Raw genomic sequence first — 25,765 nt, forward strand, 5'->3', positions numbered from 1 at the left:
TTTTTGATTTCACTTCTTTCACAATGCACTGCGTACCATACAACTATATTTTCTTTTTCTGTATCTGGTCAGTATCTGCACTGCTGAGACTAGAAGCTCATCACATGAGCAATTAGAGCTCTATTGTGCAGCATTTTAACGAGACACAAAGGACACATAAATCATAACAACAAGTTTAAACAGGATCAGTAGGTAATTAATTAACTGTTGTACTTGTTGCCTTTATATAGTCATATCGAATTGTGCAGGGTAAACAGAGAACATATGTCTGCATCACCTAACACAGCCATGTGCTAACTCCTACAAAGGACATTACATTTTGATGCACACTCTAACGTAATGGAATCTGAAAAATAAGTCTTAAAAGGCTAAGTTTTACACTTGGTATCACTTCCTCTTCCAACTCAAAGTGCTGTTAGTTCATGTGCTGCCTCAGGAGAAAAACTAGACTGACAATGTAGTGAATTGAAATGAAGATACCCTTCAACAGTTTTATCTTTTTTTAAAATCCTAACAATGAATTCTGTACCTGAAACATTAACTATAATATTAATTATTTTTCTTTTCACTGATGCTGCCAGACTTGTTAAATGTTTCTTATGTTTTGTTTTTATATAGAAACATAGAAAACCCACAGCACAATACAGGCCCTTTGGCCCACAATGCTGTGCTAAAAATGTACTTACTTTAGAAATTACCTAGAGTTACCCATAGTCCTCTATTTTTCTAAGCTCCATGTACTATATAGGAGCCTCTTAAAAGACCCTATGTTATCCACCTCCACCACAGTCGCCGGCAGCCCATTCCATGCACTTACCACACTGTGTAAAAAACTTACCCCTGACATGCCCTTTGTACTTACTTCCAAGCACGTTAAAACTGTGCCCTCTCATGTTAGCCATTTTAGCCCAGGGAAAAGGCCTCTGACTATCCACATGATCAATGCCTCTGATCATCTTATACACCTCTATCAGGTCACCTCTCAATCTCCTTTGCTCCAAGGAGAAAAGGCCAAGTTCACTCAACCTATTCCCATAAGGCATGCTCCCCAATCCAGGGAACATCGTTGTAAATCTCCTCTGCACCCTTTCTATAGTTTCCACGTCCTTCCTGTTAGTGAGGTGACTAGAACTCAGCATGGTACTCCTAGTGGGGTCTTACCAGGGTCCTTTACAGCTATAACATTACCTCTCGGCTCTTGAACTCAATCCCATGGTTGATGAAGTCCAATGCACCGTATGCCTTCTTAAACACACAGTCAATCTGCGCAGCAGCTTTGAGTGCCTATGTGGACATGGACCCTAAGATCCCTCTGATCCTCCACGCTGCCAAGAATCTTACCATTAATCCTATATTCTGCCATCATATTTGACCTACCAAAATGAACCACCTCACACTTATCTAGGTTGAACTCCATCTGTTACTTCTCAGCCCAGTTTTGCAGCCTATCGATGTCCCGCTGTAACCTCTGACAGCCCTCCACACTATCCACAACATCCCCAACCTTTGTGTCATCAGCAAATTTACAAACCCATCCTTTCACTTCCTCATCCAGGTCATTTATAAAAATCACGAAGAGAAGGGGTCCCAGAACAGATCTCTGAAGCATACCACTGGTCACCAACCTCCGCACAGAATATGACCTGTCTGCAACCATTCTTTGCCTTCTGTTGGAAAGCTAATTCTGGATCTACAAAGCAAGGTTCCTTTGGATCCCATGTCTCCTTACTTTCTCAATAAGCCTTGCATGGGATACCTTATCAAATGCCTTGCTGAAATCCATATACACTACATCTACTGCTCTACCTTCACCAATGTGTTTAGTCACATCCTCAAAAATTTCAATCAGGCTCGTAAGGCATGACCTGCCTTTGACAAAGCCGTGCTAACTATTCCTAATCATATTATGTCTCTCCAAATGCTCATAAATCCTACCTCTCAGGATCTTCTCCATCAACTTACCAACCACTGAAGTAAGACTCACTGGTTTATAATTTCTTGGGCTCTCTCTACTCCCTTTCTTGAATAAGGGAACAACATCTGCAACCTTCCAATCCTCCGGAACCTCTCCCATCCCCATTGATGATGGAACGATCATTGCCAGAGGCTCAGCAATCTCCTCCCTTGCCTCCCACAGCAGCCTGGGGTATCTCTCTTCCAGTCCTGGTGACTTATCTAACTTGATGCTTTTCAAAAGCTCCAGCACGTCCTCTTTCTTAATGTCTATATGCTCAAGCTTTTCAAATCCACTGTAAGTCATCCCTACAATTGCCAAGGTGTTTTTCCTAGTGAATACTGAAGTAAGGTATTCATTAAGTACCTTCGCTATCTCCCCCGGTTCCATACACACTTTTCCACTGTCACACTTGATTGGTCCTATTCTCTCACACCTTATCCTCTTGATTTTCACATACTTGTAGGATGCCTTGGGGTTTTCCTTAATCCTGCTCGCCAAGGCCTTCTCATGGTCCCTTCTGGCTCTCCTAATTTCATTCTTAAGCTCTTTCCTGCTAGCCTTATAATTTTCTAGGTCTCTATCATTACCTAGTTTTTTTGTACTTTTCGTAAACTTTGCTTTTCTTCTTGACTAGATTTTCAACAGTCTTTGTACATCACAGTTCCTGTACCCTACCATCCTTTCCCCGTCTCATTGGAACGTACCTATGCAGAACACCACGCAAATATCCCCGGAACATTTGCCACATTTCTGGCGTACATTTCCTGAAGAACATCTGTTCCTAATTTATGCTTCCAAGTTCCTGCCTGATAGCTTCATATTTCCCCTTACTCCAATTAAACACTTTCCTAACTTGTCTATTCCTATCCATATCCAATGCTATAGTAAAGGAGATAGAATTGTGATCACCATCTCCAAAATGCTCTCCCACTGAGAGACCTGACACCTGACCAGGTTCACTTCCCAATACCAGATCAAGTACAGCCTTTCCTCTTGTAGGCTTATCTTCATACTGTTTCAGGAAACCTTCTTAAACACACGTAACAAACTCCACCCCATCTAAACCCTTCATTCTAGGGAGATATCAATCAATATCGGGGAAATTAAAGTCTCGCACCAGAACAACCCTGTTATTATTGCATCTTTTCAGAATCTGTCTCCCTATCTGTTCCTCAATGTCCCTGTTACTATTGGGTGGTTTATAAAAGCACCCAGTAGAGCTATTGACCCCTTCCTTTGCCTAACTTCCACCCACAGAAATTCAGTAGGCAATCCCCCCCATGACTTCCTCCTTTTTTGCAGCCGTGACACTATTTTTGATCAGCAGTGCCACATCCCCACCTCTTTTGCCTCCTTCCCTGTCCTCTCCGAAACATCTGAAGCCTGGCAGTATAAGTAGCCATTCCTGCCCCTGCACCATCGAAGTCTCTGTAATGGCCACAATATCATAGCTCCAAGTATTGATTCACGCTCTCAGCTCATCCACTTGGTTCATGATACTCCTTGCATTAAAATAGACACATCTCAAACCATCAGTCTGAGCATATCCCTTCTCTATCACCTGCCTATCTTCCCTCTCACACTGTCTACAAGCTTTCTCGATCTGTGAGCCAACCGCTCGTTCCTCTGTCTCTTCATTTCAGTTCCCATCCCCCAGCGATTCTAGTTTAAACTCTCCCTAATAGCATTAGTAAACCTCCTTGCCAGGATATTTGGCCCCCCTCGGATTCAAATGCAAACTGTCTTTTTTGTACAAGTCATGCCTGCCCTAAAAGAGGTCCCAATGATCCAGAAATCTGAAAACTTGCCCCCGCTCCAATCCCTCAGCCACGCATTTATCCTCCACCTCACTCTATTCCTATACTCACTGTCGCGTGACACAGGCAGTAATCCTGTGATTACTTCCTTTGAGGTCCTGCTTCTCAACTTACTTCCTAACTCCCTGTAGTCAGTTTTCAAGACCTCCTCCCTTTTTCTACCTACGTCGTTGGTACCAATATGTACCATGACCTCTGGCTGTTCACCTTTCCACTTCAGGATATCGTGGACGCAATCAGAAACATCCCAGACCCTGGCACCTGCAAGGCAAACTACCATCCCTGTTACTTTCCTGTATCCACAGACTCACCCGTCTGACCCCCTAACTGTAGAGTTACCTATCACTGCTGCCATCCTCTTTCTTTCCCTTCTGAGCTACAGGGCCAGACTCTGTGCCAGAGGTGCTGCCACTGTTGCTTCCCCAAAACAGTACCCAAACAGGAGTACTTATTGTTAAGGGGGACAGCTACTGGGGTACTCTCTAGTATCTGACTCTTGCCCTTCCCTCTCCTGTTACCCACTTATCTGTCTCCTGAGGCCCCAGTGTGACTGCTTGCCTATAGCTCCTCTCTATCACCTCCTCACTCTCCCTGACCAGATGAAGGTCATTGAGCTGCATCTCCAGTTCCCTAACCCGGTCCCTAAGGAGCTGCAGCTCGACGCACCTGGCGCAGATGTGGCCGCCCGGGAGGCTGGGAATCTCCCGGACATACCACATCTGACACCCAGTACAGAACATTGGCCTCATAGACATATTTCCTATTCCTATTCTTCACAAGTAACTTACCTTGCCTCGACCCACTATCACTGAAGCCCATTGAGCCAAAGCCCTCCTACTCTGACTCCCTCTACTCTGTAGCTTGCTCTATAAAGCTGTCTTCTTTTTAACCTCTTCCCGCTGGTCTAACTCACTGACATCGATGCGCCTGCGCAGTCGTTCCTCCATCAAACTGCCGGAGAAAAAATGATCTCCTTTTAAACTCTTCTCGCCAGTCTAACTCGCTGGCGTCTACGCGCCTGCGCAATCATTCCTCTTTAATAATAATAAAGTTGATTTACTTTAATAATTTTGTATGTTTTAATGGGGTCACCACTCATCCTTCTAAGCTCAAATGAATACAATCTCAGTCTTCTGAATTTCTCCTGCCATCCTCAGAATCTGTTTAGTTTATTTTCACTTCACTCCCTCTATTGTAAATAATTCCTTGCTTAACTAAGAGACCACAACTCTGCACAATATTCTAGGAGCAATCTTATCGCGGTCCTATACAGCTACAGTAAGACTTCCTTACTTCTATAATCAAATCCCCTTGATATAAAGAATACCATCTCAGTGGCTTTCCTAATCAGTTGCTGCACCTGCAATCTGGCCTTAATTGATTTGTACTCGGGTCACAAGAGTACAATCCAATCTTTCACTATTTACCTGAACTCTGCTTCCCAGTTATGTTCACCACAGTGAATAACATCATACTGTTATTCCATATAACATTGTGTTCCATATACTCCACTCACTCAATTTACCTTCCTCTCCAATTTACCTAAGCCTCTTTACATCCCTGTCCATACTCATCATCCCATAAATAAACTCATGAATACAACTTTTCAATTACTTAGCCTAACTGTTGAAGTAGGTGGGCTCAAAACACCAGTCACTGCAAGTTGAACAATTCAGCACAGATACAGGCTCTTCAGCCCAATGATTCCATGTTGACCAATCACCCATTAGTCTGCTATCCTGCATGAAAATAAGTGCCACATACCAACCATCAAACACCCTGATATACTAATTGCATATTTTCCTCACACTTCAGTTCCATCAATCCTTCCCATTGATTTTTCTGCCACATACTTAATCTGTCAACCAGCATTTCTTTGGCACATGGGAAGAAATCATAGCACTAGGAAAAACCTACACAGTCACAGAATGCTAAAGTTCCAGACATTCCGCAGCTAAGGTCAGAATCAAATCTGAGTACTGGAGTGTCAACCATTGCACCACCCTGTCAGCCTGTCTACTAACCTTAAAAGAATCTTTCTATCTGTTTAATAACAATTTCTCCAACCACTTTGGTATATTACCCTCAACTTCACTTTACTGAAAGCCTTCTGAAATTCCAAATACACTACATCCAGTGAACATCTTGTATCTATTCTAGAGTCAGAGTGGCATTCACCAAGGAAACAGGTCCTTTAAAAAAAACTCATCCATGCTGACCAAAGTGCGCATCTGAGCTACTCTCATTTACCTAGATTAGCTCACATTATTCTCAATATTCCCTATCCATGCACTTATCCGTATATCTTTTAAGTAAGACCATAAGATATAGGAGCAGAATTAGGCCATTTACTCTGTCATTTCATGACAGCTGATCCAATCTTCCTCTCAGCCCCAGTTTCCTGCCTTCTCCCCATATCACTTCATGCCCTGACCCATCAAGAAGCTATCATACGCTGCCTTAAATATACATAAAGACTTGGCCTCCATGGCTGCTTGTAGAAAAGAATTCCATAGATTCACCACTCTCTGGCTAAAGGAATTCTTCTTCATCTCAATTCTAAAAGGATGCCCCTCTTCTGAGGCTGTGTCCTCTGGTCTTAGACTCTCCTACCATAGGAAACATCCTCTCCACATCTACCCTATCAAGGCCTTTCACCATTCGAAAGGTTTCAAATAATGCAATTGTACCTAGCTCTACAGCAGCTTGTTCCATATATCTACCACACTCTATGTTGAAACAAATGCATCCATGTCCCCTCCCCTGTAAATCTTTCCCCTCTCACCTTAAAGCCATGCCCTCAAATGAAAAAGGTAACCATCCACCTGATCTACGCTCCTCAAGATTTCATAAATCTCTAAGGCCACACTTTAGCCTCTTCACTCCAGGATTTACAGTCCAAGCCTATCAAATCTTTTCTTACAATATGAACCTTCAAGTCTCCACAACATCCTTATGAATCTTTTCTGTATACTTTCAAGCCTAATCACATCCTTCTATTGCATGGCAACCAGAACTGCATACAATACTCACACAAGTACGATCTTACCAATGCCTTGTACAGCTGTAACCTGATGTTGCCAACTCTTGTATTCAATGCCCTATCAGGTCTTCAAGGAATTCCAGCAGATTAATTCAATATCATTTACTTTTCAGAAATCTGTGTGAACTGCGCTCAATCAAATTACTCTTTTCTTTACAGATTCTAACATTTTTCCACCTGGGAAGTACTGGCATTTCATTTGCTACTCTCCACCTCACAGAAAGAGAATCTATACAACTCTGGAAGGTGACAACCAGAGTATCTACTCTAAGGCCACTCCCTTCAAAACCTTTGAAAGTAGACTACAAATCTAGGGCATGTATCAGTTTTCAAGCTTACCAATTTCTCTAGCCATATGTGTTAATCAATAGTAGTTCCTATTGTCCATGTCCCCTCTCTTCACACTTAAGAACAGGTGAGTCAACCCCTCTAAGTATGTTATCAATCAAGTTCATGGACATGCCAATGTAGCATAGTGACTCTAGTCACTGATTCAGCTTCAAATTGATAAGGTCAAGCTGCTGTAACTGGAGCTACTTCTTTCACCTGTGGTTGTCTGGATCTCTGGAAGCATCCATGATTTCAGACACAATGCAGGAAGTGCATTCCAAGCTTCCTTCAATAGGGAAATCAAAAGTGAGGATCAAATGTATATACGTATAACCTGTTTAGCACACATAGGGAGCTCCTTGCTATTATACTCTGGATGAGACCATGCGTGTCTTGCAACTGCTACTGCAATCTGATAGAGCATTATTGATATCACCCTTAACTGAATCCAGGTGTCTGCCACTCACAAGCTCAGTAAATATGACCCAGAATAGAATACCACCATCCCCCCAGTGCAGTTAAGGCCACACAATAGCACTATTGTTACTTGAAGTATGACAGAGGGACAGAGGAAGAGCAAAGATCCCAGTTCACCAACTGAAGATGTTAAATTCAAATCCAACAATCCCAGAATGGTTACATTGTGAAAGGAGACCTTTTGGTCCATCAAATCCATTCCTCTCTATGTAAGCAGAATCCCACTAGTTTCATTCCGTACCTTCTCCCCAAAGCCAAATTATTTCCATTCAGATAATTATTTAGCTTTCTGTAAATGCTACATTTGAATTTGTCCTTACTATCCAGGGATTAAATTATAGATCCTTAAATTTATCTTCATGAAGCTTTTGGTTGTTTTGTCCCTCACTTTCATCTTACACCCTCCAGTTTGTTAACAGACATACAGTTTGGAAACATGCACATTGGCCTAACAACCATGTGCTGACTAGCAAACACCATTTATAAATCTATACTAACCCTATTTAATTTCCCACTTTCACATCAACTCCCCAAAATCCTATTACTCATGTACATACCAAGGGATAATTACAGAGTGCCATTAACCTATCAACCTTTGATTAGGATGTAGAGTTGAGTTTTTTTTTGTATTTTCCTTGTGGTTGAACTTTCTTATGCTTGCTTATAATTTTTATATAATCACCTATATATGTATAATTGTTCAGTAAATTTTCTAATAACTGTAGTATGGCTGATTCTGTATTTTCCAGAAGCTTCTCATTTTTCTGCAGCAGGTGTCAAGCCACTTGAATGTAGCTATTTTATCGGTTGATTGTTATCAATGGAATGTGCTTTTATCTCAAGTCTAAGATGACCATGACTCCCTTTTGTCCGTCTTTTTTTTCTTTGCTCACCCTTTGATCTTGTATCAAATGGCCGTATCCAACAAGCATTAAGTATCATTCTTGACTTCCGAAGAACCTTGAGATCAATATCACCTATTTATCCCTACTTATCTTTGAGATGTGGCAGGAAATGAGAGTACCTGCAGGAAATCCACATAGTTAGAGGGAATATGTGCAAACTCCAGACAGACAACAGTGGAGTTCATGGTTGAACATGGGTGGCTGAATATGGATGGCTGCAGCTCTTCACACTTTAGCCAATGTGAATGATTTTTTTCTATCTACTGTATCTGCATCCTTTACTATTTTAAATAAATCCAATCCACACTCAAACTCTCCTCCAAGATAATAATCACTGATTTCCCAATGTACCTGCATGATTGAAGTCCTGCACCTCTTACATGTTTTCCTCAACACTAACTGCATCAGATCAACAATGAAAACTGACATTACACCAACATTATCTAATGAAGTTATAAAATAAGCATATTATTAGATAACTTTTATTTCACAATCACACTCCAATAACTGCTTTTTGTTTCCCTCCAGATCTTCCCAAATCCTACACGAAAGACAGTTGCTTCAAGACCTGCTCTGTGACATTTCAACTGAAATTTGAGATTCAACAGTGAAAACAGCAGCTAAAAGAATGCATCCCCTTATTACTAAGGCAAACATGAGGAAATCTGCAGACGCTGGAATTTCAAGCAACACACATAACAATTGCTGGTGAATGCAGCAGGCCAGGCAGCATCTATAGGAAGAGGTACAGTCGACGTTTTGGGCTGAGACCCTTCGTCAAGACTAACTGAAAGAAGAGATAGTAAGAGATTTGAAAGTGGGAGGGGGAGGGGGAGATCCAAAATGATAGGAGAAGACAGGAGGGGGAGAGATGGAGCCAAGAGCTGGAAAGTTGATTGGCAAAAGAAATATGAGAGGATCATGGGATGGGAGGCCTAGGGAGAAAGAAAGGAGGAGGGGGAAAGCCCAGAGAATGGGCAAGGAGTATAGTAAGAGGGACAGAGGGAGAAAAAGGAGAGAGAGAAAAAAAATTAATAATAATAATAAATAAATTTTTTGATGAGATTACTAAGAAAGTTGACGAGGGTAAAATGGTGGATGTCGTCTATATGGACTTCAGTAAGGCCTTTGACAAGGTTCTACACGGAAGGTTAGTTAGGAAGGTTCAGTCGTTAGGCATTAATATGGAAGTAGTAAAATGGATTCAGTAGTGACTAGAGACGCCAGAGAGTAGTGGTGGATAACTGTGTGTCAGATTGGAGGACGGTGTGTAGCGGTGTGCCTCAAGGATTTGTACTGGGTCCAATGTTGTTTGTAATATATATTAATGATCTGGATGATGGGGTGGTAAATTGGATTAGTAAGTATGCAGATGATACTAAGATAGATGGTGTTGTGCATGATGAGGTAAGTTTTCAAAACTTGCAGAGAGATTTAGGACAGTTAGAAGAGTGGACTGAAAGATGGCAGATGGAGTTTAATGCTGAAAAATGTGAGGTGCTACATTTTGGTAGAACTAATCAAAATAGGACATACATGGTAAATGGTAGGGCATTAAAGAATGCTTTAGAACAGAGGGATCTAGGAATAATGGTGCATAGTTCACTGAAGATGGAATCTCATGTGGATAGGGTGGTGAAGAAAGCTTTTGGTTTGCTGGCCTTTATTAATCAGAGCATTGACTATAGGAGTTGGGATGTAATGTTGAATTTGTATAAGACATTGGTGAAGTCAAATCTGGAGTATTGTGTACAGTTCTGGTCACCGAATTATAGGAAGGATGTCAATAAAATTGAGAGAGTACAGAGGAGGTTTACTAAACTGTTGCCTGGGTTTCATCTCCTAAGTTACAGAGAAAGGTTGAACAAGTTAGGTCTTTAATCTTTGGAGCATAGAAGGTTGAGGGGAGACTTGATAGAGATGTTTAAAGTTATGAGGGGGATTGATAGAAGTGACGCGTTTAGACTTTTTCCATTGAGAGTGGGGAAGATTCAAACAAGAGGGCATAGGTTGAGAATTAGAGGACAAAAGTTTAGGAGTAACATGAGTGGGAACTTCTTTACTCAGAGAATGGTAGCTGTGTGGAATGAGCTTCCAGCAGAAGTGGTTAAGGCAGGTTCTACGTTGTCGTTCAAAGTTAAATTGGATAGACATATGGACAGGAAAGGAATGGAGGGTTATGGGCTGAGTGCAGGTCGGTGGGAATAGGATAGGGTAAGAGTTCGGCACGGACTATTAAGGGCCGAGATGGCCTGTTTCTGTGCTGTAATTGTTATATGGTTATATAAATAAATAACGGATGGGGTACGAAGGGGAGGAGGGGCATCAACGGAAGTTAGAGCAGTCATCAGGTTGGAGGCTACCCAATCGGAATATAAGGTGTTACTATCTCTTAATATCTCCTCTTTCAGTTAGTCCTGACGAAGGGTCTTGGCCCGAAACGTCGACTATACCTCTTCCTATAGAAGCTGCCTGGCCTGCTGCGTTCACCAGCAATTTTTATGTGTGTTCCCCTAGTAATAAAATCACATGAATCCTTGAATCCCTAATACCTTCCAACACCTGCCTAAGTATTTGGTATGCACTTTATGTCTAAAAGAATTAAGTATTCTACAAGGGGGTCAAATAATATTGCAGTTTCATAAACGTCCTGGTTGGAGTCAGCCAAAAATACTTCCAGTACTTCCAGTTTCTATATCTTGGGAAGGATTAGTTTAGTTTAGATTTAGTAAAATGATACCATGGGTTAAAATATAAAGACACATTACAGAAACTAGATTCATACTTCCTGAAATTTAGAAGGTTTTAAGTTAACAAGGTCAACTAGGTAGAGTAGATGAAGAAAACTAGTTGGAAGGAATTAACAAATGAGTAACACAAAAAATAAAGGAAATAGTGCAATAAAGTTACAAACACAAAACACTAATTACTTACAATTAATCTAAAATCCACGGGCTATTCACTGAAAATGATCTATATTTGAAAGAATAAATGGCATTGTAAAAATATGATTCACAGAAGCAGGTGTGGTACTGTATTTGGGTATGACGCAGGGAAGGAAATGAACTTTCTAAGTAATGGTATGGATAGGTGATCTAAAACTCAAATCATAGTCAAATGTAATACACACAAAATGCTGGTGGAACTCGGCAGGCCAGGCAGCATCTATTGGAAAAAATTACAATCGACGTTTCAGGCTAAGACCCTTCAGCAGGACTGGAGAAAAAAAAGATGTGGAGTAGAATTAACAAATGAGGAGAGGAGAGAGAGAAACACAAGGTGATAGCTGAAACCGGGAGGGGGAGGGGTGAAGTAAAGAGCTGGGAAGTTGATTGGTGAAAGAGGTACAGGAGGGGGAGTCTAGTAGGAGAGTACAGAAGGCCATGGAAGAAAGAAGAAGGGGGAGGAGCACCAAAGGGAGGTGACGGGCAGGCAAGGAGGTAAGGGTAGAGAGGGAAAAGGGGTTGGGGAATGGTGAAGGAGAAGCAGTTCATTACTGGAAATTCGAGAAATCGATGTTCATGCCATCAGGTTGGAGGCTACCCAGATGGAATATAAGATGTTGTTCATCTAACCTGAATGTGGCTTCATCTCGATAGTAGAGGAGGTCATAGATTGACATATCAGAATGGAAATGGGAAGTGGAATTAAAATGGGTAGCCGCTGGGAGATCCCGCTTCTTCTGGTGGAAGGAGCATAGGTGCTTGGTAAAGTGGTCTCCCAATCTACGTCAGGTCTCACTGATACACAGGAGGCCACACCGGGATCACCAGTATCAGTATATGACCCCAACAGACTCACAGTTAAAGTACCACCTCACCTGGAAGGACTGTTTGGGACCCTGAATGGTAGTGAGGGAGAAGCTGCAGAGGCAAGTATAGAACTTGTTCTGCTTGCAAGGTTAAGTGCCAGGAGGGAGATCAGTGGGGAGGGACAAATGGACAAGCGAGTCGTGTAGGGATTGATCCTTGTGGAAAACAGAAAGTGGTGGGGGGGGAGTGGAAGATGTGCGTGGTGGTGGGATCCCATTGGAGATGGTGGAAGTTCTAGAGAATTATGTGCTGGCTGTGGAGCTGGTGGGGTGGTAGGTGAGGACAGGAGGAACCCTATCCCTGGTATAGTGGCAGGAGGATGGGGTAAGAGCAGACATGTGTGAAATGGAAGAGATGTGGTTGAAGGCAGTGTTGATGGTGGAGGAAGGGAAGCCCCTTTCTTTGAAAAAGGCCTACCCACATCCGTGACACTTCACATGCTCTGGATATTTTCAATGATTTCAATATCCCTGGACCCCACCATCTTATTTTCACTATGCATGTCCATCCCCCACCAGAAAGGCCTCAAAGCTCTCTGTTTCTTTCTGGACACCAGACCCAACTAGTTCCCCACCACCACCACTCTCATCCATCTAGCGGAACGTCCTCATTCTCAATAATTTCTCCTTTGGCTCCTCCCGCTTCCTTCCAACAAAAGGTGTTGACATGGGCACTCGCATGGGTCCCAGCTATGTCTGCCTTTTTGTTTCGCTACATAGAACAATCTATGTTCCAAGCCTACATTGGTATCCACTTCATGAAGGATTATAGTGAGATACTGGGAAAAGATTTTGCGAAGGAAACTGCGTAAAATGGTTTCAATCTTCCAAATGCTGGACAAATATTCTTTGCATCCATTGTTGGATCCTGGGTAATCTCTGATTATTTATAGAGAATGTAAGGGTTAAGAGTTAGAGTTCTATTAAAGGTAATCAAATTGTAAGGTCAAATTTTGTTTGTCTCACTCCACAGATGCTGCCTGACATTCGAAGCATTTCCAATGCTTTCAGGTTTTATTTTAGATTTCCAGTTTTTGTAGTGATTTGTTTCCCACTGTTTAGTACTCTTTCCATTTTTTTCTCATTTTTAAATTTATTTATTCATTAACAAGGTATTACTATCCTCCCTCAGTCAGTACCACCACTACCTGTATCGTTCAGTCTCTTTTGTTCGCTACCCTTTCTGTTTGTTCTCTCCAACAGTCATACTTCTTCGTTATTGAAAAAATTATTTTGAGCTTCTCCCAGTTGTAATCCATAAATGCCAGCTGACTGGCTGTATTTCCAGCATCTTTGGTTTTTATTGCTGTTAGTGATGCTGTCATGTGCCTGATGTCCTCATTGCTCTAGATTTTAGGTTAAGGGTTTGGAAGATATTAAGGGACCACCAAGGGTATTGCTGCAAACCATACTGGAGATGGTACACTCTGCTGTCATAGTGCACTTGTGATGGAAGAGGTAAATGTTTACATAGACAGATCAGAAGCCAATCAGCTTGAGTGCTTTTAGAGCTGTATTCATCCAAACGTTTGGTGAGTATTTCAGCGTATTCTTGAATTATACCTGTAGGTATTTAAGGCAAGTTATTTGTTAGGGCATCCAAGGCTTCTTCAAGTGCAAGTTTATTCTCATCTGACTGTACATGTATATAATCAAATGAAAAAATGTTGTTCTGGACCATTGTGTAATCACAAAACATATATCACACATAGTGCATTAAAACAGAAGTTAATAAAAAATATAATTCAAAATGCATGTAATGCACAGCACAGATAAACAGTAAACAGTTAGCTGTTCTAGTGATAAGACCTCAATGGTAGTAGGGTATTCATTAGTCTCACAGCCCGAGGGAAGAAACTATTAGATACCCAGTATGGCAGTCCTAGTCCTGCTGCTCTTGCATCTCCTTCTTGATGGTAGTGAGTCAAAAAGATTGTGGGATGGGCGGTAGGGATCCGCAGCAATTCTTTGGGCTCTTCATTTGTATGCACCCAGTAAATGTCACAAATGGGGGGAGGGAGACCCCAATGATCTTTACGACAGTTTTTACTATCCTCTGTAGGATAACATGATTTAATGCCTCTGCAGCTTCCACATCACACAATGATGCAGACAGACAGGACACTATTAATGGTGCTCCTGTAGAAAGTTGTTAGAATGGGGGCAGGGAGCCTTGCACGCTTCAATCTTTTCAGAAAATTTAGATGCTGCTGTACCTTCTTGACTTAATAAGTGTTGTTGTTCCAGGTTAATCATCCGTTATGTGCACACCAAGGAACTTTCAAAATCAGAATCACTTCATTGCTAGTATGTGAGCAGGAAGTTGTTCATTACATTCTACTCATAATTCATGATTTTTATGTACTACTTAAGTGCTTTTAGCACATGTTTTTCTTAACATTCAATAGAGAAAAACTACTGTACTTTTGTACTTTAACTTGAGGCAAAGTTCTAGGTTCTGTTTTTCTATGATGTTATAGCTTTCAACAGAGATATTAAAAGTTGCAAGATTCAACAGTTTTCCTTGCAGCCAAAAGCACAATACATTAAAAGTTGTAAGCAATAAACAATCTGTTGGAGGAGATCAGAGGGTTGACCAACTTACAAGGTTTGGAAGAAGGATTGAATAGGTTAGGATTGCATTCTTTAGAACTTAGAAGATTGAGAGGAGATTTGATAGAGGTATACAAAGTATGAGGGGTATAGATAGTGTAAATGCTAGCAGGTCATGGCTTAAGGGTGAAAGGTGAGAAGTTTAAGGGGAACATGAAGGGAAACTTCTTCACTTAGAAGGGTGTGAGAGTGTGTAATGAGCTGCCAGCACAAGTGGTCCATGTGAACTTGATTTCAATGTTTAAGAGCAGTTTGGATAGATACGTGGATAGTAGAGATATGGAGGGTTATGGTCCTGGTGCAGGTCTTTGGGAGTTTGCAGTTTAAATGGTTTCAACATGGACTAGATGGACTGAAGGGCCTGTTTCTGTGCTGTACTTCTCTATGAGTCTATCTATGGGACAAAAGAAGTTGTTGATATTTTGGGTCAAAATCCTGCATCAGGACTGAGAGTGGAGAGGCAAGATGGCCAATATAAAGTGGGGATGTGGAGTGGTGAGACAGGGGTTAGAGAGGTGATTGGTGTACTGAGGCAAGCTGGTTGTGTTAGTAGACAGGTGGTGTTAGTAACAGGCTGCTGGAGCAAAGAGGGGTATTCCCTTCCTGCCACTGATGTAACTCAATCCACTGAGTTCCTCCAGCAGATTTATTGCTGCAGATTCCAGCTTCTGTGGTGTCTTGTGTCTCCATTAAAAGTTATGATCATGTTAAGTTCCTTGAAAATATTAAAGATCAGTAAATGAATGAATCAATGGAGAAAATAGCTTTAAAACTGCCAACCTATTAAATTGCCAGAATGCCTCCAGTGGGTTTTCTTTAAAATGCGAATGGGATTTGTATCAGAATACAAGCCATTGATTGGTTTAACTTTTAAAACTAATAAACATGAATCTGCCAGCACACAATTTTCCATTCTTTGTAATATTCAGTTACTTCACATAAATTTGGATGCCATATATAAAGAAATTGGCTATTCTACAAATTTTTTTTGTGATGAAAATCAAGTAGCATACAATTGGAGAATTTCTTTATGTAAGAGTGTAGGACATTCAAGTAAACTATCCATCCAAAAAATGTAGATCAAGGTAAATACTAAGTGCACAATATCAAAATAGGATGGTAACTCACATTATCAACAAGTACACTGGAACAATTGTGGTGTAAAGGAGCCAATTATCTTAAAAACAAGATGAATGTTATGTATGTATGTATATATGTATTTATTTATTTAGATATGTAGTGTAGAAAAGGCCCTTCCGGCCCAACGAACCGCACCACCCAGTGACCCACATTTTTAACACAAGTCTAATCACAGGACAATTTACAATGACCAATTAGCCTACTAACTGGAGGAAACCCACACAGTTCATGGGGAGAATGTACAAATTCGTTACAGGTGGCACCAGAACTGAATTCCAAACTTTGAATTATAATGGTGAGTTGTAATGTGCTACCTTGGCTTCATATGATTGGGGGGAGAATTAAAGACAACTTTTTCCTTGCATAGATTTATTACACCCTGAGATATTTTACTACAAGTAACTATCACGTGTCATATGTAACTCAGTGCGCTCTTGTAAGCCATAAAGTCCCATGCCAAGATTAAAGCACATAAATAAATACTGATATTGCAGTCCAGTACTGATTCACTGCTGTAATGTCAGATACAAATTTAAGCGTCATGCCTTGGAATGATGGCACAGCAGCTGGTCCTGCTGCCACACAACCCTGGAATCCCAGGGTTGATCTTGACCTCAGGTGCTGTAGAAATTACACATACTGCATGTAATTCCCCTGGCTGTTCTGGTTTCTTCTCACATTCCAAGATGTGCCATCAGGCCAAATGTCTGCTATAAATTATTCCGAAGTATAGATAAGTGATTAAAGAGTTAAATGCAGATTTGACAAACGTGAGAGAGTAGGCTACAGGAAGCTGAGAATGAAGAGACTGCTCTGCTATAAAGTGGCACAAATCTGTATTGCCTATTATGTAATAAGGAGGTATTCCTCTTAACTGAGCCTAGCAGGAGTGCTATTGCAGTTTGGACTGAGGATCAGTAGGTAGGGAATAGAATGTGAGTAAAGCTAACAGATTGGTAGGAGATGCTAGATGCCGGAAATTGTGCGGGCAGGAGAGGTCAAGGATTGATAAGAAGTATGGACATAAGAGTCAGGCAACATATACATGCCAGAGAGGATCAGTTGTAGTTTTGGAAGAAGGTGTGATCATGTGAGGATTATAATTTTGGAGGCAAAGGGGAAAGTAAACACAAGAATGTCACAGGAGTGGTGTGGGCAGCATGGGAGTGCCTTAGGGTAGTTCAGTATGTTATTTAAAGAAGAATTCTGTGGAATTCATTGCCATAGGGAACTGTGGAGGGCAGGTCATTGGGTGTATTTAAGGCAGAGATTAAGAGAGACAAAAAGCAGGAAACTAAAGGCCAGATTGCTTAACCATTGCCATATAAAAGTGTCAGAAACTATTATTTAAGAAACTCTAGCAGAAACATCAAGGCAATCGGGCAAAGTTCATACAGTTTTGTGAAAGGGATACCATATATGACTAATTTTTGGAGTTCTCTGAAGTAACATGCATCGCTACAAAGGGGTACCTATATTTGTTCTACATTTAGATTTCCAGAAAAAATACTTTCAGACCCAAACTCAAGAACAATCAAGTTAATCCCAATTAAGAAAGTAACCTGATATGGTATATAAACTGTCCCCCAGGACATGTTTCCATTATCTAGAAACACAAATATGCATTGCTTCTTATAGAATTTAGCAAGGCATTTGATAAGGCACCCCATGCAAGGCTTGAGAAAGTAAGGAAGCATGGGATCCAAGGGAACATTGCTTTGTGGATCTAGAACTGGCTTGCCCACAGAAGGCAAAGAGTGGCTGTAGATGGGTCATATTCTGAATGGAGATCGGTGACCAGTGGTGTGCCTCAGGGATCTGTTCTGGGACCCTTACTCTTTGTAATTTTTATAAATGTCCTGGATGAGGAAATAGAGGAATGGGTTAGTAAATTTGCTGATGACACAAAGGTTGGGGGTGTTGTGGATAGTGTGGAGGGCTGTCAGAGGTTACAGTGGGACATTGATAGGATGCAAAACTGGGCTGAGAAGTGGCAGATGGAGTTCAACACAGATGAGTGTGAGGTGGTTCATTTTGGTAGGTCAAATATAATGGCAGAATATAGCATTAATGGCAAGACCCTTGACAGTGTGGAGGATTAGAGGGATCTTGGGGTTGACTCTGTGGTTAAGAAAGCATTCGGTGCTTTGGCCTTCATCAATTGTGGGTCTGAGTTTAAGAGCTGAGAGGTAATGTTGTAGCTATATAGGAATCTGGTCAGACCCCACTTGGAGAACTGTGCTTAATTCTGGTTGCCTCACTACAGGAAGGACGTGGAAACCTCAGAAAGGGTGCAGAGGAGATTTATAAGGATGTTGCCTGGATTGGGGAGCATGCCTTATGAGAATAGGTTGATTGAATGCAGCCTTTTCTCCTTGGAGCGATGGAGGATGAGCGGTGACCTGATAGAGGTATATAAGATGATGAGGGACATTGATCGTGTGGATAGTCAGAGGTTTTTTCCCAGGGCTGAAATGGCTAGCGCAAGAGGGCATAGTTTTAAGGTGCTTGGAAGTAGGTTCAGAGGGGATGTCAGGGGTAAGTTTTTTTTACGCAGAGAGTGGTGAGTGCGTGGAATGGGCTGCTGGCGGCAGTGGTGGAGGTGGAAATGATAGGGTCTTTTAAGAGACTCCTGGATGGATACATAGAAAAATAGAGGGCTATGGGTAAGCCTAGGTAGTTCTAAGGTAAGGACATGTTCGGCACAGCTTTGTGGGCTGAAGGGCCTGTATTGTGCTGTATGTTTTCTATGTTTCTAGATTAAGATGGCAGGTTATAGGGACCCAATTGTTTGGTATTTTTCAGGAAATGCCATACATGGGAACTTGTTCACTCAGACGGTGGTGAAAGTGTGGAATAAGCTGCCAGTGGAAGTGGTGGATGCTGGCTGAATTTGAAAATTTAAGAGAAATTTGGATTGGGGTATGGAGGGCTTTGATCTCAGTGCAGGTCAATGAGACTGGGCAGAATAACAGTTTGGCATGGACTAGATGGGCCTGTTTCTGTGCTGCAGTGCTCTCTATGACTCTTAAGAAATCTGACAATGTTGCATAAAGGGTAGACACAAGTTAAATGACATAGAAATTAAGCTACTTGTGTGGATGTTTAGATTGACTTGAAATAGAGAGTGGGCATAAGTGGGCCTTTTCTAATTGATAGGAACAGTCCTGTGGTCTTTTAAGAGTTTACAGTATATGAATGACTTGGATGAAGGTACAAAATAAAGGTATGGTTGTTAAATTTGACAATGACATATAAATCAGTAGGAAAGCAAGTTGTACAGATGACATTCTGAGGTTTCAAAGGGATGTAGATAAGTTAAGTTAATGAAATATGATGTGGCAAATGGAAAATAATTTGGAAAAAATATGACATCTCCCAGTCTGATGAGAAAAAGAGAAACAAACATATTGTCCAAATGGTGAGATACTACAAAGTACTGAGATGCAAGTGAATCTTGGGGACCCAATACATGACTTGCAAAAGTCTAGCATGCAGACACAGCTGGCTTTTAAGAAAGCTAGCAGAATATTATTGTTTATTGCTGGGCAATTGAATACAAAGCTAGGGAGGTTACGCTGCAGTTATATGGACATTTGTGAGACAGCTTAGGGAATACTTGTACAGTATTTGTCTCCTTAATTAATGAAGGATGCTAATGTATAAGAAGCAGTTCTGAGTAGGTTGATGAGAGTAGATTGTCTTAGGAGGAAAGGTTGGACGGGCTAGGTTTTATTCACTGGAGTTTAGAAGAGTGAAATGTAACTTGACTGAAACATAAAACCTCTTGAGGGGCCTTAATAGGATGGATATAGAGACATGTTTCTTGAGCTATTGGTCACCCAGTTAAAACAGATGAGATGTTATTTTTTCTCTCTCAGGGCATTATGAGCTTTAGGAACATATTTCCAAAAAAGGGCAGTGGAAGCAGACTTTGAATATTTTTAAGACAGAGATAGGCAGATACTTGATAAGCAAGGGGTGAAAGATTATCAGGACTGGTTGTAAAATAGTGACGGATTCTAACAGATCAGCTGGAATTTTATTAATAGTGAAAGGCCAAGTGTCAAATGATAAACTCATGCTTCTGATTGATCTGTTCTCTTTCAGTAACACTGAAGTAAGCCACGTGGGACTGACAGAAGCATGCTTTTATATAAGTGCCTGAGTCATGTGAAGACCACGTAGGACATTACCCAAATTCCCAAATGTGAGATTACGTATCCATTCACATTTCATAAGCTCAGAGGATCTGGAAGGAAAATTGAGGTGAACAAAAACAAAACATTTCACAACGTAATATTTAGACACCATCTGGTTCTGTGATCCTGCTTGGTGCCCTTCACAATAAGAAAGTGTGGAACTATCCCAAGGAAAACACTCATTTTCAAATATGGTTGTGACAACTTAATTTGTAAATGGAAAATCATAGATGAGAAATAGAAGTCTGCAAGTCAACCTAACATCATTCAATACTTAAGCCACAACTGAAAACAGTCCCAAAGGGCAGAAAAAAACACTAATAAAAGCCAAGAGAGGCATTGTGCAAAACAACTTCCCCTGTTAATAACCATAGATCCTTTCAAGAATTCAAAGCCCAGATAACTGAAGGCAGCTTCAAACTCGCTGTTTCAGATTGGCACTGAACTACCTTAGCCACATGTCATCAATATAATTTTAAATGCTTCAAAAGGAAACTGCATGAAAAGAACAAATGCTCTTGATCGTCAAAGGGCAGAGAGGAGCTAATTGACAGACTGCAAATCACATAAACAACAATTCAAAAGAAAGTTCACTCAACTTTGCAAAGCTAACATCTACCAACTGACGTTACAGTACTCATAACTTCAAACATTATAATCAGCTTTCATATTCATTCAAAATTATTCCAACAAAGCTACAAAGTAATGATCTTTAATCAGGAGAACAGAAGCTAATTCAGCATTCCTGGATTACTCAGAGTTGTAACCAGCAGGACTAGAGCTAAGATCATAGAGAATTGGGTTACAATGCAATGCTTTATTATTGATTTATTACATTGTCTATTTCTTCAGCAGGAATTCATTTTTATCTTATCACCTCAACTTCATCTGGTAATCACTTTGGATGGTTTTAAAATTATATTTGAATATAATCCTCCTATATAAAAGATAACTGATGAGGCCACTTAAACTTTTTTTCCAGAGGGTGGAGAATTTGACCATCTGCTGATCTTCCTAACCAGAACTGGGCAGCCATTTTTTTCAACTACTGGTAGAACCTAGCAGAAGAGTGTTCACAAATACTGTAAGTCATTGGAATTGTCTCCTCAAAGCTCAGTGGAGGCAAAATTTTTGAACATTTTAAGGCAGAAGTAGACAAATGCTTATTAAACTATGGGGTAAAAAATAAACGTGGGTAGATTGGAATGTGTAGCGGAGTTACAGTCAGATTAAACAGCACAGACTTCAGGGACTAAGTGACATACTTCTTCAAATTTGTACTTTCATCTTAAGTATTAAGGGAATCAATGGATATGAGATTAGTGCAGGAAAGCGTCATTAGGAGAAGAAATCATCATGTTCTTATTGAATGGTGGGACAGGCAGAAAACGGTGAATGACCTACTTCTAGTTCTATTTCTTATATTCTTTTGCACTGGGTTGGGAGAGTTGGTTCTTTGTAGAGAAAAACTGGTGTTGGCTGAGGCACCAACCACTTCATTTCTGTACTTTCAGATTAATTCAATATTGGAATAACCCATCCTCCAGTCCTCTTCTACCGACAGCAAAAACTATAACTTAATTTATGCTAGGATTTACAATCTTAAAATATTCACTCCAAATAATTTTCAACCAAGTGACTTTATGATAGCTTAGAAATACCGTATTAAACTATCGAAATTGAGGCAATATCTGTTCCATAGAACACTTATTAACAAATATCTAAACTATTTAACAAAGGGACTATATAGGAGTCAGGGAAAATCTGCACTTTAAATGCTTATCATCATTCAATGCATCAGTAAACAAAATACTCACAGTTTTGGTTTGGCATATACAGGTGGAGGCTCCTTTGTCGGGGAAATTGGCACTGATGTCCAGGCATTCTGTTTGTTTGTTTTGTCGTATCCCCCCTCAAATGAAGGTTCGCTTCCTGTATCATCTTCAGGTAATTTAAAATGCACTCTCAATCCAGCTTTAGGTTTGTGGTCTTGGTGGTTCACAAGAACGCTTTCCAGTTTTGGTTTAAAGGGGACAGTGGGTGGTAACAGTGTTTTATTTGGTTGGATTTGCGTATCTGTTGCCGTGGCCTCCACTGTCACAGAGCTTGAAGAATTCAGATTAACAGCATTATAATCTTCAATTCCTGTGAAAAAGCCATCAGTCAGTTTCTTCCAGATTGGCACAGAGTGACATTCTATGGAATGTTAGTTCTAAAATGTACAAAATTTGGAATTATGGTGATTGGGGGAATTCTTAGGGTTTAAAAATTGTCCTCTTTTCTTAAGTTTAACTTTAAACTTAAGTTTAAAAAATGTGTAAGCAATGAAAAACTGGTTGACTGGCAGAAAGATGAAGAAAAGTCCAGGCAGAAGTTCAGAAGACCACGAAATACCAAAAATGAGGAAGTTTGAACTGGGAAGAGCAACTATAGAGCTCAGCTGTACAGTGAGAGGAGAAAGGAAAATATAACTATATTTATAAGTTCTTCCACTTATGTGGGCACACAGTTACTTCTGTGGAAGCATACATGTTTCACGGATGGTATGCTTCCTTCCAGATACCAGGTTCATAGATTGAATGAGCAGCTGCAGAATACCCTGGAGGGAGAGGGTAAACAACTAGAGAAACTGATATATATTGCTCTCAATGAATTAGGTAGACAAAAAGTTGAGGTACTGTAACCAGACCCCAAACAGCTAGGAAGCAGAACTTCAAACATAGTAAATCCTGGATGATACCTGCTGCCATCCACCAGTGAGCATATAAACACAAAGGTTGTGTAGATGAATGTGTGATTGGAAAGGTGGTACAGATGGGGTGCTTTACATTTTTGGAGCATGGAGAAAGGTGCAAGGAATAGTGGGACCTGTACAGGTAAGAAGCATTGCCCATCAACTGGGCTGTGATAATATCCTCTCAGATAGATTCACTGGAATTGTAGGGGAGAGTTTGAAGTAGCTTGGCATGGTGATAGAAAGCTTAAATGAGAAGGAACTGAGCTAGAAATGGATGGTAGAAAATCTGTGAAGGAATATGGAAGGGAACCAAACAAAGAATAGAAAAATTAAACTCTGGATACACTTAATGATCCATATCCAAATACAAGGAATATAGTAAATAAGTCAGATGAACAGAGCACAATGAAGGATGATACTTTAACTATCACTGAAATGGTAGCTCATCTTTCTATCATGAAAGAATCTGGCAAGTGTAGATTGGGACAGGTTGCTTTCTGGCAAAGGTGTACTTGGTATGTGGGATGCCTTCAAAAGCAAAATTTTGAGAGTACAGAGTTTGTATGTTCCCGTCAGAATAAAAGGCAGGGATACCAGGTTTAGGGAATCTTGGTTTTAGGGAGATATTTAGACCCAGGTTAAGAAAAAAAGGAGGTGCATAGCAGGTATAGGCAGCAAGGAACAAATGAGGTACTTGAGGAGTATAAGAAATGCAAGAGAACATTTAAGAAAGAAATTAGGAAATGAGGTTGCTTTAGCAGACAAGGTGAAGGAGAATCCCAAAGGCTTCTACAGATGTATTAAAAGCAAAAGGATAGCAAGGGACATAATTGGTCTTCTGGAAAATCAGAGTGTTCATCTATGCATGGAGTCAAAAGAGATGGGGAGATCTTAAATGGATTTTTTCCATCTCTATTTACTTAGAAGGCAAAAACAAAGTCTACAGAAGTGTGGCAAAGCAGCATTGAGGTCATGGATATACCTCACAGCAGCAGTGAGATCATACAGATTACAGAGGAGGAGGTATTTGCTGATTTAAGATAAATTAGGGTGGATAAATCCCCAGGGCAAGGCAAGGCATTCCCTCGGACATAGTGGGAGGCTAGTGCAGAAATTGCAGGGGCCCTAGCAGAGGAATTTAAAACATCCTTAGCCACAGATGAGGTGCTGGAGGATTGGAGGATTGCAAATATTATTCATTGTTTAAGAAAGGCTCTAACAATAAGGCAGGAAATTATAGGCTGGCGAGCTTGACATTAGTAGTGGGTAAGTTATTGGAAGGTATTCTAAGGAACTGGGTATATAAGTAGTTGGGTAGGTAGGGACTGATTATGGATAGTCAACATGGTTTTGTATGTGGTAGGTCATGCCTAACCAATCTTAAAGAGTTTTACGAGGAAATTACCAGGAAAGTTGATGAAAGCAAGGCAGTGGATGTTTTTTACATAGACTTTAGCAAGGCCTTTGACCAGGTCCTGCATGGGAGGATGGTCAAGAAGGTTCAGTCACTTGGCATTCAAGATGAGGTAGTAAACTGGATTAGACATCGGTTTTATGGGAAAAGACAGAGAGTGATAGTAGATGGTTGCTTCTCTGACGGGGAGCCTGTGACTAGTGTTGTGCCGTAAGGATCAGAACTATATCAACGATCTGGATGATAATGTGGAAAACTGGATCAGCAAATTTACAAATGACACCAAGACTGTGTGTGCAGTGTTTAGTGAGGAATGTTACCAAATCCTGTAATAGCCTGCACCAGCAGGAAAAATGGGCTGAAAAATGACAAATGGAATTTAATACAGATGTTAAATTGCACTTTGGGAGGGCAAACCAGGGCAGGACTTATACGGTGAGCATTCACGCACTGGGGAGTGCAGTAGAACAGAGGGACCTGGAAATACAGGTCCATAATTTCTTGAAAGTGGCATCATAAGTAGAAAAGGTCATAAAAAAGCTTTTGCACACTGGCCTTCATAAATCAGGGCACTGATTACAGGAGGTGGGATGTTACGTTGAAGCTGTTTATTGCATTGCTGAGGCCTAATTTGGAGTACCGTGTGCAGTTTTGGTCACCTACCTACAGGAAAGATGTCAATAAGATTGAAAGAGTGCAGAAAAAATGTACAAAGATCTTGCCAAAAAAGTATTGAAGGTGTAGAATTCGTAAATGGCATTTAGCAGAAATTTTTAAGATGTATGTCAACAGTTTGGATGGAGGAGCGGGCAGGTGGAGATTCAAAGGGGTGGTGCAATTCTGGATATAGTTTTTAAAAATTAAGCTGGGCAGCTGGAAGGAGTATCAAGGAAAGTTGACAAGCATATGTTCTCTGTACATTGTCTCTGTAGATCATAGAAGGATTTTCAATAAGGTTCCTCTTGGGAGGGTGGTTAACGACAAAGCTGATAGGATCCAAGGGAGCTTAGCATATCAGATCAGCTCAGCAGTGGGAAACATACGGTAATGATTGCTAGGTGCTTTTTTGGCTGAAAGGCTTATACCAGCAAGGTTCCACAAGATTCAACATTTGCTCGCCTTTAGGATATATAAAAGACTAAAATATAAGGATGCAGATACAAATGACACAAAAATTGCCCATATAGCTTACAGGAAGGAAGAGAATTTTTGACTACAAGAAGTCATGAATGGTCTTAACCAGTTGGGCTGTGAAGTGGAAAACAGAATTCAATCTGGTTAAGTGTAACAGAATGCATTTGTTGGGAAGAGTGATAATA

General features: G+C 40.7%; 1 protein-coding gene across 9 annotated transcripts in view; it reads right to left on the minus strand.

Annotated features, from left to right (window-relative positions):
• Positions 1 to 25,765, minus strand: part of mypn (myopalladin) — a 288,573-nt gene that overhangs the window by 65,460 nt on the left and 197,348 nt on the right. For all 9 annotated transcript variants that reach the window (XM_063071525.1, XM_063071522.1, XM_063071521.1 and 6 more), the window contains one exon: positions 22,113 to 22,440. In XM_063071525.1, the coding sequence (XP_062927595.1) occupies positions 22,113 to 22,440 (328 nt within the window). The remainder of the gene's footprint in view (positions 1 to 22,112; positions 22,441 to 25,765) is intronic.

The sequence above is a fragment of the Mobula hypostoma genome, chromosome 19 (assembly GCF_963921235.1).
Source record: "Mobula hypostoma chromosome 19, sMobHyp1.1, whole genome shotgun sequence".
NCBI lineage: Eukaryota > Metazoa > Chordata > Chondrichthyes > Myliobatiformes > Myliobatidae > Mobula > Mobula hypostoma.